This window comes from Emydura macquarii, unplaced genomic scaffold (genome assembly GCF_026122565.2).
Source record: "Emydura macquarii macquarii isolate MOO-44397 ecotype Brisbane River unplaced genomic scaffold, CSIRO-AGI_Emac_v2 contig_561, whole genome shotgun sequence".
Classification (NCBI taxonomy): Eukaryota; Metazoa; Chordata; order Testudines; family Chelidae; genus Emydura; species Emydura macquarii.
Window position 1 is genome coordinate 2,387,990 of NW_027130698.1, and position 16,561 is coordinate 2,404,550.

Below are 16,561 nucleotides of genomic sequence, written 5' to 3' on the forward strand. Positions count from 1 at the left end.
AATCCAACTACCTAGGGACCCGTTGATTTAATTTTTTTCTCTTTTCCGGTTGCAGGGCTTTTTGTAATCAGACCAGCTGTCCCTGTTGTTGAGAGATGTCCGTGCCACTCTCTGATAACTTTGTTTTGTAAAGAAATAGGGAAATGTTTGTGTGTATGAAGGAGAAACAAACTAAGAAACATGATTTCAGGGATTGCATGGTAATTAGAACAGCAGCATATTAAGACGGATAAATTAAATTAAATTATTAGCAACTCTAGTAGTAGGAAAGGTGGATTTTTTTAAAATTAGGAATGACACCTGCAAACAATTGTTTTATTATTGCCATTAAGGGTATGTATATGTTATGTTCATTGAGCATTTATTTCAGTTAATGGTTTTCATACTATCTGACCTTTGTATTATTCTGCATGCACTCTAGATTGAACCTATATGTATTATATATATAGAGAGAGAGCGAGAGCAATAGAGGAATTGCACCTGAAGCTGCATTTGAAGGGGGGGAAGCAAGGAAAATTTGCTAGTCACCTTCTTACAGTGTGTATGTTCATTTTTAGACAAAAAGAGTATTAGAGGGAAAAATCAGCTTTCACCAATTGACATTTTCCCCAAATAAGTTAAAATAGAAAATAGCTTCCAAGTTAGAAACCCTTGAAACATGTATGCATAGCATTAAACTGAATGATAGAATTCTCATCTTGATTAAATTATATGTTTGACATATTTCTATATCTTCAAACAACATTATATCTATAGATAATTTGAGTCTGCGTTTTAGAAGTAGCCTCCCATTTCATGCCTACAACTTTGCATTTGCTTGGATACACAGGCACAACTGCTGTTCATTGACTGCACTTGAAAATCAGATAGTTACACTTTTAAGTGACAATTGCACCTGAAGTTATTTGTGCCTGCAGAATTGCACAAGCAAACTGGGAGATTAGCTTGCAGGCCTTTTCAAAATCAAAATCAATCCCAAATTTAGAGCATTATTTTAAATGAGTGATATGAATATATAACTTTACTCAGCTTTCTCTTAGTCCTTATAGAATACTAGCATTTTCCAGCCTCCAAGCTAACTGCGTTTAGAGCAATAGTCATGTATGTGTGCCGTCAGAAGCCTCAAAGGGTTAACATTTTCCTTGTGTTCTTATGTGTGAAAATGGCAGGAAGGAAACAAACTAATTTGTAAATTGTAGGGTATAAGTAAACTATGTAGTGACATAAACTAAGCCTGCCTCTTCCTGAGGCTCTGTTGAGGCTCTTTCATAGCAGTACACAGGGTGAGTGATGGTAGAGCAATGCGAGAAAATCTGCTCCCGTGCGGGGGGGGAGGGCCACAGAGTCTACTTCAGGCACAGGGCTGAGGCAGCTTCAATGGAAGGAGTCTGCAGCTGCTCTGTGACCTAGGTGGGAGGATATTCCCCCCATGCATCTGCCCTGTACCTAGCCCCCCCCTATTTAGGAATTGCACCTAAGTGTCAAAACAAGCACTAAAGTTCAATTACTTTGCTACAATCTGTTCCCACTGCGTTCTCTAAACTAGGAAGTTTCTCTTTTACTTTATTCACTTTGTCCCATAGCAAAACACTGTAGATAAAATTCTATCGTTACAAAGAAAAACGTGCTTGACTCAGTTTTCAGAAACAAATCAATGTATTGTAAGGGAAGCAACATTTATACCAAATTGTTCTTCGTGTGTATGGATCGGATTGGGAGCAGGCTAACCAAAGCCACGCTGATTGCAGTCATTACTGTATTTAAGCTCCTACAGTATGTAGACCTACATATGCATCACCGCTGAAGTGTGTTTGTAACTACCTTGTGCTGCATTTTTGCTTATCAAGCCAAAATTAGTTTCCACTAGCGAGAGTAATTAATATTAGCCAGCATGGTGAATATGCCCAGTATTATGAGCACTATTCTGAAATAATTATACAGTGGAAGTTTTGTCTTTGAAGAATGTAGGATCAGGATTTATTTGATAGATAATAATCTAAAACTGGGTCCAAGCATCTAACCCAATACAGAATATATATAACTAGGACATAAATACGGAATAATTATTTATACAGTGCCTTCAATGTGCATGGCACTTTACAGGCAAATAAAATGACATCGTTCTTGCCCAAAGGAGCTTACAGGCTAAATCAGATTGAAAACACAACCAAAATGACAGCATATCATAGTGGTGGAGGAAAGGAATTTGGGGGCAGAGAGGGTGGTAAACATTGGGGGGAGGGGTATTTACTGCTCTTGGAGGGGAATTAGGGTTGTTGTGAATATCTACCTCCATTTGTACAGCCTGTTTGTGACTGGTACAGTCATAACACATAGAACCCAATGTATTTTACTTGTTTACATTGCAACATATGTACTTAATCTAACATTCCTTTCACACAGTTTTCTGAAACACCTAAATAAAATATTTTAAATATGTATCAGTGAAATTGTAAAATTATACAAGTACTGTTTGAAAATGAAAAATATTAGGGGTGAGTAAAGTATTCCCGTTTTATTCTTTCCAGATGAAAGGACCACAAAGAGTGTAATCTGTTGGTTTCTGGGCACAAAATTCTTCAGCAAGTGTCACAAATGCACAGGATGTGTGTGAGGGCAAGATATTGCATGTGCGTTTCTGACTTAACTGAGAAATAAGTGCAAATCAGTACAGCCTGACAGATCTGTATTGACCTCAGAGTGCAGGAACATGTTCAGGTGGAGCATGGTGATTTTGGTTTTTTTGTTTGTTTTGTTGCAGCAAAATTCTGAAATAATGTTTGGTGCCCCAAAACGAGCTACTGATGAACCTCTTTCAGATGGCTAGCAAAAAAATGTTGTGTACTGCAATACAATAGAGACATTCTGTCCACTGTCACCCAAGCTTGACGCATTTCCCTCTGTCATACACACAAAAGAAATGTGGACATGAAGTTCCTTACTCCTGAGTGATGACAGACTCTCAGTGAATTTGGGGGAAGGCCATTGCTACACTATTCATCCTACAAAGCACAATACGGACCCTGGACCTCAGAAAAGCAGACTTTGACTCCCTCAGGGAACTGATAGGCAGGATCCCTTGGGTGGCTAAGATGAGGGGGAAAGGAGTCCAGGAGAGCTGGCTATATTTTACAGAAACCTTATTAAGGGTACCGGAACAAACCACCCCAACGTGCAGAAAGAATAACAATTATGGCAGGTGACCAGGTTGGCTTAACAGAGAAATCTTCGGTGAGCTTAATCACAAAAAGGAAGCTTACAAGAAGTGAAAGCTTGGACAGATGACTAGGGAGGAGTATAAAAATATTGCTTGAGCATGCAGGGGTGAAATCAGAAAGGCCAAAGCACAATTGGAGTTGTAGCTAGCAAGGGACATAAAGAGTAAGAAGAAAGGTTTCTACAGGTATGTTAGCAACAAGAAAGTGGTCAGGGAAAGTGTGGGTCCCTTATTGAATGGGGCAGGCAACATAGTGACAGATGATGTGGAAAAAATGAAGTACTCAATGCTTTTTTTGCTTCAGTCTTCACAGACAAGGTCAGCTCCCAGACTACTGCACTGGGCAGCACAGTATGGGGAGGAGGAGTATTGGGAGCAGCCCTCAGTGGTGAAAGAACAGGTTAAGGACTATTTAGAAAAGCTGAACATGCACAAGTCCATGGGTCAGGATGCAATGCAGCTGAGGGTGCTGAGTTGGTTGATGTGATTGCAAAGCCATTGGCCATTATCTTTGAAAACTCGTTGTGTTGGGGGGAGGTCCAGGAAATTGGAAAAAGGCAAATATAATGTCTATCTTTAAAAAAGGGAAGGAGGAGGATCCAGGGAACTACAGACCACTTAACCTCACCTCAGTCACTGGAAAAATTATGGAGCCAGTCCTCAAGGAATCCATTTTGAAGCACTTGGAGGAAAGGAAGTTGATCAGGAACAGTCAACATGGATTCACCAAGGGCAAGTCATGCCTGACCAACCTGATTGGCTCTGTGGATGTAGGGAAAGCAATGGACAATGATATACCTTGACTTTAGCAAGGCTTTTGATACAGTCTCCTACAGTATTTTTGCCAGCAAATTAAAGAAGTATGGGTTGGATGAATGGATCAACGGCACAATGTCTAGATGGCAGTTGGTCTCAAGCGGAGCGTCCCAGAGGTTGGTGCTGGGGCCAATTTTGTTCAACATCTTCATTAATGATCTAAATGATGGGATGAATACAGCCTCGGCAAGTTTGTGGATGTCACTAAGATGGGGGGAGTGGTAGATATGCTGGAGGGTAAGGACAGGATTCAGAGTGACCTAGACAAATTGGAGGATTGGGCCAAAAGAAATCTGATGAGGTTCAACAGCACAAGAGCGGAGTCTGGCACTTAGGATGGAAGAATCCGATGCCCAGCTACAGGCTGGTGACCCACTGGCTAAGCAGCAGTTCTGCAGAAAAGTACTTTGGGGTTACAGTGGACAAGAATGGATATGTGTCAACAGTGTGCCCTTGTTGCCAAGAATGCTAACGGCATATTGGGCTATGTTAGTAGGAGTATTGCCAGCAGATCGAGGGAAGTGATTATTCCCCTCTATTTGGCACTGGTGAGGCCACAGCTGGAGTATTGTGTACAGTTTTGCCCCCCCTCCCCACAGAAAGGATGTGGACAAATTGGAGAGAGTCCAAGTGAGAGCAATGAACTAGGGGGCTAGAGCACATGATTTATGAGGAGAGGTTATTTAGTCTGCAGAAGAGAAGAGTGAGGGGGGGATTTGATAGCAGCCTTTAACTAGCTGAAGGGGGTTCCAAAGAGGATGGAGCTAGATTGTTCTAAGTGCTGGCAGATGACAGAACAAGCAGGAATGGTCTCAAGTTGCAGTGGGGGAGGTCTAGGCTGGATATTAGGAAAAACTTTTTCACTAGGAGAGTGGTGAAGCATTGGAATGGGTTACCTAGGGAGGTGGTGGAATCTCCATCCTTAGAGGTTTTTAAGGTCTGGCTTGACAAAACCCTCGCTGAGATGATTTAGTTGGGGGTTGGTCCTACTTTGAGCAGGGGCTTGAGCTAGATGACCTCTTGAGGTCCCTTCCAACCCTAATCTATGATTCTATGATACACTATTTTGAATTTCAGCACTCTGATAGAATCAGAATCATAGGACTGGAAGGGACCTCTAGAAGTCCAATAGTCTGGTCTTTTGCACTCAAGACAGGAGTCCAGCTATGAAGTTTCATTTTTGTCCTAAAAGCCAGAATCTTTCAAAATATTTTCAACAGCTTAATTGAAAGGGATTTCACAATAAATATCACTGCAAAGTGGGACAAGAGAGCTTGTTATTTTTCTTTACTGCTCCCTCCATAAAGGCAAATATGTCCCCAGACACTTTATAATGATTAGAATTAAATTTTCAGAAGTCACTTAGGCCTAGTCTTTTAAAGGTAAAGGTATTTAGACAACCAACTCCCATTGATTGCAGAGTGAGGTGCCCAAATGCCTTTGAAAAACTGGGACTTAGGCACTCAGGAGCCTAAATTTTATTGTAAGTCAGGGACTTAAGCTGCTAAAGGTCAGATTTTAAAAGGTCTTTAGGCATCTGCCCGTGAGTGATTTTAAAAATGGGATGGGGTAACATTTTCAAAAATGCCTAACTGACATAGGTGCTTAAGTCCCATTGACTTCCCAGGGGATACAGGCTCCTAAGCCCCCAAATCACTTTTGAAAATGGAAGTTGGGCTCCTAAATAATTTAAGTGCTCCTGAAAATTTTATTTAGTTCTCTCAAGGTGCTTCAAGGACCTTTTACATTAATGCCCATATTTTAGTTAATTTGTTCATTTCTTTCCCCTTCCCAAATGATCTGCCATTTCTTAATTTCCTATCTCGTCTTGCTTTCCTTATTGCATCATATCACACTGTCTTATGCTTCATTTACTGAAAAAGTATGAATATCTCAACAGCACTCAAACTTCATTCACTTTCTCAATGCCAAAGAAACAAAATAACATATTCCTAGCTGTGCTATTGCTGAATAAGTGAAACTTGACTTTAGGTTACATTCGTTACAATACAAATGCAAACCCAAGAAAGAAGATTGAAAAGTGTTAGAGAGTCATGTCAGTTTCAAATATTATTTAGCCAAAAATCTCATCCAGCATCCTAGCTAGACAAAGAAATTGGTTTCAAAAGGATTGATCAGTTTGGATCATATCATAAAACCATCTCTCTTGACTGAAGGTTTCCGCCCATTGTGATTGCGTTCTTCCCCCCCCCCCCGATGATTATGATTTTCTTGGAAGCACTGCCAAAGTCTGAATACTGCATTATTTGCTGTGATAGGGTGTCAGCCAGTATTTTGGGTTCTGGTATTCTGCTACTCAGTTTATGTTTTTAGAAAATTAGCCTCTATTCAAATTACCCTGCTAGCTGGGTCTTGTTTATTATAAGATTCTAAGCGTTAGGACTCTAGTGGGTGTAGGAGGTTCATTTTAGGTACAGCTGCCTTCAGTCAGCTGGGCTTTTAAAGAGGGGCACTAATTTCTAACACCATTAAGGAATGAACCTGGAAACAAAGTTTTTCTTCTAACTGAATGCATTTTTTTTTCTTCTCAAAAAGAGTTTGCAGCTCCAAATTCGCTTCAGAGAGCAAGTGCAAAATGCAGCGCTTGCTCACACCCATGCTGTCACATTTTAGTCAGTGAGGTTGCATAGGCACAAACAAGGTCAAGATTTGGTCTGACATGTTTAGAGGAGCAAGTTTACCTTTGTGTGTTCAAAGATTTCAAACTGGACTGGTGTATCCAAAGCCTCTCAAACTGGTGACATTTAAATCCAAATCTGGCTCCATGCTTGGCAGTTTGGCCACATTTTTATAAGATGGAATTTTAACAGAACAGCGGATCTACAGCCCCAAGTTTGGGGAAAAGGATCTGGATTCAAGCTATGTGGCTCAGGCTCATGCGTAGTCTTGGTTCTTGGGTATCACACAAAGAAAATTAGTTCTTGTTTTGTAAGCTTTAAGCAGGTTGTGGTATTTGTCACCAAAACTCCTATATAGTTTAAAAAAAACAAAACCAAAAAAAACTAACACCAAGTGAAAGATTCAGCTATAAGAAGCTGACTTGATATTTTGGACTCAAGTTCAGCCTCTTTCTTTGTACCAGGGCACAAAGGAATTTCACAAAGGTATAAAGATAAGATCCAGTTCTGTCATCAGCTAGACCCAGGCAACACTGCTGGAGTGTGGGCCACTATGTTTACGTGAACATTTTGTTCAAGCTAAATTAATTCAGGGGACAAGATTGTATAGGGTACAATTTACATTTCATGCCAGGAGGAGGAAAACAAAGGACACGTTTTCCAGACAATTGACAGAATTCCCAGCGTGTCATGTGAATGCGGTATATCTATCACTAGCTTCTCCTTGCATTCTGGCAGTTAGTTACCTTGCTAGAATACACTTCTTTATTAACATTAGTGTAGGAGACATTTATCTCTCAGCCTCATACACCAATTACTACTGTTTAAAAAGTGCCCCAAGTTCTCCTTTATTCTTTCCATTTAAGTTGCTGGATAACAGGGAAAAAGCCAACAGATCTGGAGTTTTAACTCCTAATTTATTTTGGAAAGTTACCTTGTAGATACCAACAATGGCGCTTTAATGGGCATTTGGACTGCATCCCACAACCATCAAAGAGAAGAGGACTTTCTACATATTGTGGAATAAAATATATCCAAGTAGCAAATGCATGAAAAACTGAACAGCCCTTCATGACTGCTATCAAAATTTCAAGCAAAGTAAACATAGGGATCTACAAGTTCTCTGTCTCTGTGTGTGAATACAGTTCACTTAATTTCTCAAACTTTGGTCCCCATTCTTTCATGTTATCATACACAGGCTCCTCATCTAATCCAGCGGAACCCAAGGTACTGAGACTGCTGGCTACTGAGCCCTCTCCCTCTGTGTAATATACCTGTAGGGAATCGTGGGGCAAGGCCTTGGCCTGCTGGTTAGCACCCCTAACAACATCGGACAGATAACAAGCAAAGTCTTCATTGGCAGAGGCTGAGCTCCTTCTAGTTGCAGATGCTTTTAGCTGCTCCTTTGGACTAGGTGCTACATCGCCACTCAAGGGACAGTTCAGCTCTGATGGGTTCTCTTTCTTCTTGTAGAGAGAAAGCGAATAGGCTGGGCTGGTTTGAAGGGACATCTGGAGCTCTGCCATGTTGTAAGCATCCTGGAGTGAAGAAATTATCCCTGTTAAATGAACATTCAGTATAGTCCCAATTTTTTATGCTTTAACGGACTACCATATTGTTGTCGTGGAACGAAAACATTCCCAAATAGACCTACAATTTGATCTGAACACCACACTAGAGCATGAAGCCAATCTGGGCTACACTTTATTGGCCTGTTAATTTAATCGCACTGCCTGGGGAGAGCTATAGGAATGCCGAAGACCACTTTACAGGTGTCAATGAGCACATGCAGCTGTCCCTTAATGTAATTGTAACAGTCACTTAGGTTTATATTCACTATATTTGTTTTAAAAAACAAACAAACAAACAAACAAACAAAGAAGGTATTTTTCTCTATTATTGAGCAGGGTAAAATCTTTATGGGGGGGTGAACAAACTTTGTTGCTTATTTGTTTATACATCCCTTTTTCTTGCCATTACTGCTAACTGTGCTGATTCATAGGCAGCCTGTTCAAACTCAAGTTTAATTTTCTATTAGTAGCTAAATTAAGACGAATAAAATGTTTCCAGTTTGGCTGCATTTTGGCCTTTCAGCAAATACTGCAACAAGGCTGGGAGGGAGACGTGGTTATGTAGCTTTGGAGGAAAGATGTTGCATGCATCGTTCGAAAGCCTGGGCTAAATCCATGACTGCGATACTCCCCACTTTGATTTCTGTTAAATATATCTGGACTGTGGAGCTAGTTAGTGCCCTTGGAAGTGGGAGGAATGTGTGAGGCAGGCGGCTGGCAACAGGAGAAAGAATCTTTTGTTTCTAAAGCTGACCATCATGGAGTGGTTGAAGTGCTATCACCATCTGACAGTTATTTGGTAGTTTCAGTCCACTTCCCAGCGCACAACTGTCTGTGTCTCTAAAACAACCCGTACAATAGACACTAATTGGTGGTAGCCTTGATGTCAATTTCAGAAAATAGACAAAAACCCAGTTATGTCAGTTATCTTTTCAGTCCAAGAGTTAGTCTGAGCATGCTCTCAGTTGTGCCACTGTAGCACTTCAACTGTAGACTAGCCCTTAGTGTGTGCATGCTACGTTTCAGTCAGGGAGAGACCGTTGTAAAAAGTAAGAGCACAAGCCTGCACCCAAGAAATCATGCGTTTGTGCATGCAAGAGCTGCACTTTAATGTAACACAGAATAGCTGCCTTATTTCCATTCCAGAGAAGTTGTTGTGGTTTGATGATGGGTGATGTGATATCTAGATGGCATGTTTCCCTTCAGGATGAAAGGTACTAAATAAGTGCAAATTATTAATAACTACTTGACCCAAATGTGAATTTCTTATACAGACAAAGCTCCCATTGAAATTAATGGAAAAGTTGCAGTTTTTGGCACTTCCAAACTTAAGTAGATGTTCCTGAGTAGAGCGTTAAGGATCAGGCCTTCTTAAAATAAAATGAGAGATGCCATTTCTTCTAATTATACACCATAATTAGCAAGTAATTTACAATTCCAAAGATCATCCTTGCCTCTGGCTTCCCAGCCAGCGTTAACACCACTCAACACCAAACCATATTAAGTGTTTTACCCAGTGGTGCACTACTGACCTATGCTTTTTTCTATAAATCCTTATTCCTCCATGACACATTCCTCTCTATTTCAAATACAGAAATTCAGCACTGATAGCCATTTGTTTCTCCAATCCTGCCCTCAACTAACAAATGTGAAATGCATACATGGTCTCTTTTCCGTGTATAAACTCTTACGTTCATTTGTTAAGATAACACTAGACCACACCCATTTAATTCCTTGGAAGCTGTGGGGTGCTCACTTTTGAAATTTTGGAATGAGGCACCCAAAATCAATGGCCATTGATGAAGATTTTGGCCAAGGTTTCCATTGATTAAAAAACCTGAATACTTCAGGAACTGCCTATGGCAGGGGTCTCCAAACTACGGCCCACAGACTGCATCTGGTCTGCCCACACATTTTGAGCGGCCCACTCCCCCCACCCTCTCCCAGGTGGGCCCAGCGTGCTACTCCTGGCCCCAGACAGCGTCGCACCGCGTCCACTTCCCCTTCCCGGCCCCGCCTCTCTCCCACATGGGCCTGGTGATGCCCCAGTTGGAGCTGCACTGCTCCTGGCCCAAGCAGCGCCATATTGTGGCTGCTCCCCATCCTGGCCCTGTCCCTTCCCTCCCGCCTCCTCCCACGTGACATGAGCCCAGCCACTTTGGCTCACCATCAGATTAAGACTAAGTCGTGGCCCTTGCAGCTGAAAGTTTGGGGAACCCTGGCTTACAGTAAACAAGATGATTTCAGTGAGGCCAACTTTGTTTCCTCACCTTTGATTAGGGGACGTTTGGCTGGTAGTGTGTTTGATTTTGTTGCTTTATGAAAATAATATGTTTTAATTCTTCTTGGGGGATCTCCTGTAGTCCTGTCATACAAACACTATTTTCTCAATATATGGATCCTGTGTGGCAAATGTGCAAGTGTAGCACAGGAGATAATCTTATTAAAATTAACAGGCTTTGTGAACATAATTCCATATGCCACTTGAAAAATATCCCTCCTAGGTATTTAAAACATGTTCATAATAATACATCAACATTTGAGGACATTTTGCATGTGAAAGATTATTTTTCAGATGGCTTCCATAAATGTTCAATATACATTTTTATATATAGAAACTCTATTTATTTAGAAGTTTAAGGATTCAGATTTTAAAACTATTTTAAAGTTGTTTTCTTTGTTCTCTAACACTCATGGCAGGCCAACCGCAAGATCAGAAATACAGTTGCTTCCACTGTATAAAATGAAGAGTTTTAAAACAGGCAATAGTGTCTTACTGTTTCTGACATAATAAAATTAATGGCTCAGCAAAATTACCTGTTTTTAAAAAATTAACAAATCTGTAATATCTATCTATTACATTTCTTCTGGATAGCAATATAAGCCACAGCTGTGGTAATCCATGTGCAGGACAAATGAAAATTTGAGAATCACCTGTTTGGTGTGGAGTGTTGTATATTAAAAGTGCAACAACAGTTTTATACTCTGGAATATGTTTCTCTTCACAGGAGAGAGGGGAACAGAAAGGGCCCTCGTATTTTATTCCAAGAGCTAAAAAGCTTTAGCTAAAACAAGGATAGTACCAGCATCCCTTAATGAATAAAAACTGAGTGACATTAAGGTGTAATAAGTTATATTCTAGTACTACACAAAATGTGGTGAGAAGAGTCATCAAAAGAGCTGGTCCATAAGGAAGATTTCATGTTAGAGTTTTCTAAAACCTTATCGCTACAGCAGTAATTGCCACTGACAACGGCAGAGCCTTCAGAGCATGAAGCCAAGAAAAGGATCAACCATAAATTCTTTAACTGCTAAACTCATCTTACAAGCATCTATAATCACCCACATAGGTATTCTGCTGTAAGGCAAATTAAACTTTTATAAGCCATTACGTATCCATTTGTAAAAAAACAAATGCAACCTTACAAATAAGTTCATCAGTCATTTGCAGTAATGTAACCAGCAGAACCAAGGTTAAGGGTAAAGCACAACTGACTTCCCTGTATTTCATTCATACTACCATATTCATTTAATGGCATGATCCTTACTTGATCCTGTTCCCCACCCCCTTCTTCATTATAGTTGAGGATATTTTCTCTGATGTCCTCCAAGTCATCATGATAGGCAGAGACATGGTAAACTCCTCCATTCAAACCTTTGTGACTCTTCCAGCGAGTCCACAGGAAAGCAGCACTGAACAGAACTGGGTGCACACATGGGAGTGAAGCAGAGAGTGATCATTCAGAAACAAAGCAAAGCACAAGACATCTGTTTTAAAAATACTGCAGTGTGGTGAAGATAGTAACTGTTTATCACTGGGTATTGCACTGCCAGACTGCAGTCAGAACTGAAATGGATACAACTCCCAGCAGCTCAGAAGGCTTCAGTCTTCACACTATGTGCTTGAGTCTGCTCTCACATTGTCCAAGAGTAACTCCATTGAATCAATGGCGCAGATCGTCAAAGGTATTCAGATGCCTAACTCCCACTGGTTTCAATGGGAGTTAGATGCCAAAATACCTTCAGGGATCTGGGCCTAAGTGTGTACATTGGTTTAAAGCAAGTGTAAAGAGAGTGGATTCAGGCACTTTAAAAGGCAAGCCCATAAATCATCTGCAACTGTAGAGGTCAGCTCTCCTTTTGCTTTGAGCATTACTTCCATTAATGGTAAATGTAGCTACAAACAAATATTAAAGGGAGAAGAAGAGGTCTTTTTTTATTACAAAGTTATTAACAACTGAAGAATTGAATGACATGCAGTAGTGGTTATTTGAGACCAAAATATCTGTTTACCGTACTGACTTGGACAGACTTGATGCTTAACAGAAAATGTATACAAACGTGTAGCACAAAAATTGATGCAGATGAGTTCTGTGAGGAACAGATAAAATTCTGTGAACAAGAACAGAAATGAATCATAAGAAGACATGAGACAAAGGGAAGAATATTGTGAATCACACACTTTATTAGAAAAAATAATTCAGGCACATTTTGATGCCTTAACATCTGCAAATTTAAATATTTAGAAAATTGAGTTTAGTTGCAATGTATATGCTGAAAATTGTAAAAACTTCCACTACAAAGATGTTTGTTAACATTATGTAAATACAAACTTGTATACAGTGTATATACCATCTTCACCGCAAAAAACACACAATAAAATCCTTTCTTAAGGCCCAATCCTGCTCCCATTGCAGTTGATGGCAAAACTCCCCAGCAATTTCAGTAAGAACAGGATGAGGCTTTTACTGTATAACATTTAAAATGTATTTGCTGTGAATGAGCATTTTTATAAATAGATCATAGTTATTTTGAGATTTCTGTGTTTAAATTTGCATTCTGCAGTTTTCCAGAAAGTGACATATGACTCAAGTATTAAAAAAATTCTTATAACAAACCAATATCTGTTTTATTTACATGTGATTGCAATTGGCCAGATATTTAAAATAAACGTGCTCCTAGCCTGGATCCAGAGGCCAAAGTCTGGTCTCAGTGACAATTTATTTCTCATGGATTGAAAAATCTGTTTCATGATTAGCTGTATTTTAAATAATGTCTTTCTCCTAGAAATCTTTTTTCTAGCTATTGACTGAATTTGCTTCTACTTGTACCTTCTGAACAGTTTCTTGGCAATGAAAAACAAGGGTCCAGAAAATCAGGAAACTGCCAGGGCTTTCCTCAGCTGAATCAATGCCAATTAACAATTTCTGCAGACGGGATGAAAAGTGACAGTGTTGGTTGATGGAATAGAGAGAAAGACAAAGCAGTAGAGGTAGAGGCCAGTCTCCACAAGGAAAAATTCTTCACAGGAAGACAACATGATGAGTGTTCAGGACAACAGGGGATGGATAAATTAAATCACCAAAGGTAGTATAAAATGTAGTTGCCATAACTACCTAAAAGTGCCAAAAAGCAAATGCAGATGGCGAACATGGAACTGAAGCTCAAGCCTGCATCCTTGTGAAAGATTGCCAGTGTGATTTCACAGTTACGGCCAGTATAGCCATCAGGGCAGTGACATCGGAACTTGGTTGGAGACATGGATATACATGTGCCAAAGTTACAGGGTCTTTTAGCACATACAGTATAGACACAGTGTCTGCCAGTGGCATTCTCCGTGATCATATGTCCTGGGGGGCAACTGGAAAGACAAAAGCAGAGTAAAACAACAATACTTGATAACAGCAGATATGAAAAAGAGCACTGAAAATCCTACACCAGTGACACAAAGACAAAACAATCAGGCCTACTCCTCCAGACCCTTACTCATGTGAATGGCCCTTGGGAATGCTAGCAGTCCCATTGGCTCCGGTGAGACTACCTGCATGAGCAATTGTTGATCAAGGGCAGGATTTGCAGGTCTACCTAAGTGGCATTAAATGATGTTAACCCTCAGCTCAGTGCATCTCCACACCTCTAAATGTTTATAGCATTTGGGACAAAATATACCTCTACAATTGTCCTTATAAGAACAGTGCTAGTACAGTAGTACACTTAGAATTTGTTGTTACTGCAGAGTTAACTCTAGTTATAACTCAAGTGTTGTCCCTAACTGAAGTTCCATCTACAGAAGAAATCCCATTACTTGAAAGCGATGATGCTTTTAACTTGAGTCAGCTGGCACGTCAGGGCGTACAAGCTACAGCTCCAGTTAGCACAACTCATCAACTGGTAACATAATCACTGTTGTTTCACAGTATGGCCACTCTCACTTGAGCTAGGCTAACTCAAGAGGAATTTACTTGGTAGAGATAACTGGAGTTAATTTTGCAGTGAAGACAGACAGAAGAATGAGCTGATGTTTCCATCTCAAACCATAATTTTTAGGAACACTGTGGCTCTTTGAAACTGCATCCAGCTGTACTTTGTCATACAGGCTGTCAGCCTAAACACAAGTATTTTAATGTTTTCAGTTTTCTCATGGTCCAAAAATATATTTTTGCATTAACTTCAGATGTCTTGTTTGTTTCTTTGTTTTAAGGTATTAAATTCTTCAAGAGTTAACTTTGAATATGAGTTAAGCTGTTTTAGGTTTTGCGGGAAAATACATTCTGAAGGTGACTAAGTATCTTGATTTTGTGTTTTTTACAAAGTCACTTCAAGCATTGTCACAATTTGGATTATCCTGTACTAATGAATGTTCACTGTAGCACTCCTCCGTGAACTGAGCATAACAAGATACAGCATTCACTATAGATCATATCCTCTGATTTATGCCTAACATTTTACGCTGTTTAAAGGGCATATGACACACAAAAACAATGTTAATATCCAGGCTATCTTCAGAGCTGCTCATTTTAGAAATGTATTATCACAATCAATCCATATTACTTCCCAATTTCAGTTTTCAGAAAGTGGGTCAAATTGTTCTGCATTTGCTATATTCCATGAGCAGCTTTAATAGAGCAGAAAGCTAAATGCTCAGCTGGTGTCAATCTGCTTACTTTCATTGCAGTCAATGAAGATACACCGTTTTATACCAGCTGAGGATCTGGTTGAAAAAGGACTGTGCTCTGATTTATATCAATAAACTCAGCTGAAGCTAATGAGGTTGCAGAGGTATAACAAGGCTGGAATTGGGCCCAGTGTTTCACTGTAGTTTAACTGGATGATACTGTGCAGAGGACTCTTTCCAGGGGCAGGATTCAACTTAATACACTTTTCAGGATCCACCCTCCTACTTTGCACTGGCATTTGCTATGCTCTTACTTCCCCCAATTACCTGCATTCATGCATCATCCACAAGTCAATACAAATAAACTGCTGGCCACAGGGGTTGTTCCTGCAAGCCTCTGAAGAGCAGCCTTCTTTCACTCCTTGGGTACTTAATACCGACACTAGCTCCTTAGTGTGAGTATCCAGAGGCAGCCTGTAGTTATTAAATCTGACATCCTTCATACATCCTAAGGCAGAAAATAAAAGGGACTTGGGTTTTGAAAACTATTCAGCAAGAAGAACTATTTGAAACAGCCGTCGGTACTATCAGACTGACCGTATGTTATATTTAGAGATGGGCCAAAGCTGCAAGATTATTTACCGAAACTTTAGGGGAGTTTGATCCATGGTTTTGATCCAATCCATTAGATATGGGCCAGATCCAGATATCCAAACTTTGGAGCTGCTTCTTATCCAGGTCCCTATCTGACTGGGTGAGGGACACTTGTGCCAGTTACCAAGTCACCACTTCACTATGATTTCTAAGGGAGGGTTCAAATAAGGAGAAGGTGTGTGATCCTCCAGTGTTTACCTGTGTCTCAGAGGGTGGGTGAGGGTGAAATGAACTATATTTTATTAAGGTTCTCTTTCTTATCAAGAGCAAAAAGACCAATGATGGAGGCGGCTGGGGATGCACTACCACTACAAAAATTACAGTGACAGCATTTGTAAACAGAATGTAAGACCCAGGTGTCTATCTGTCACATCAGCTTTGGGACTCACCCTCCAGAGCATCCCTCCTCTCTCCAGAGATGTTACTATCTTGTCAAGGAGGATTAACTGAAGACCAAACTCTTGACATAAAGGTGGCAGATGAGTGATGGGAGAGTGATGCACAGATTACATATTTGTCTGGGTGGTATTGTACTGTGTAGTGGGATATGTGAGTGGTATGGCAGGACACAGCACAATACCACCCAGACAAATATATAATCTGTGCATCACTCTCCCATCACTCATCTGCCACCTTTATGTCAAGAGTTTGGTCTTCAGTTAATCCTCCTGTGACAAAATAGTAACAGGCCTGTGGAGATATGAGGGCACAGTAAAGGTTGATTGTGGTACCCTTAGCTCCATGTTTCCCTACTTCCCCTTTTTGTAAC

At 40.3% G+C, this 16,561-nt stretch overlaps 1 protein-coding gene across 1 annotated transcript in view; it reads right to left on the reverse strand.

The window, feature by feature from the left end:
• Positions 1–7,524: 7,524 nt before the first annotated feature.
• LOC137147628 (neural-cadherin-like) overlaps positions 7,525–16,561 on the reverse strand; it is an 88,496-nt gene continuing 79,459 nt past the window's right edge. Inside the window, exons 30-33 of the mRNA XM_067539945.1 lie at positions 15,466–15,646; positions 13,640–13,884; positions 11,792–11,946; positions 7,525–8,210 (exon numbers count right to left, since the gene is read on the reverse strand). Of these exons, the coding sequence (XP_067396046.1) occupies positions 7,785–8,210; positions 11,792–11,946; positions 13,640–13,884; positions 15,466–15,646 (1,007 nt within the window). The 3' untranslated portion in view covers positions 7,525–7,784. The remainder of the gene's footprint in view (positions 8,211–11,791; positions 11,947–13,639; positions 13,885–15,465; positions 15,647–16,561) is intronic.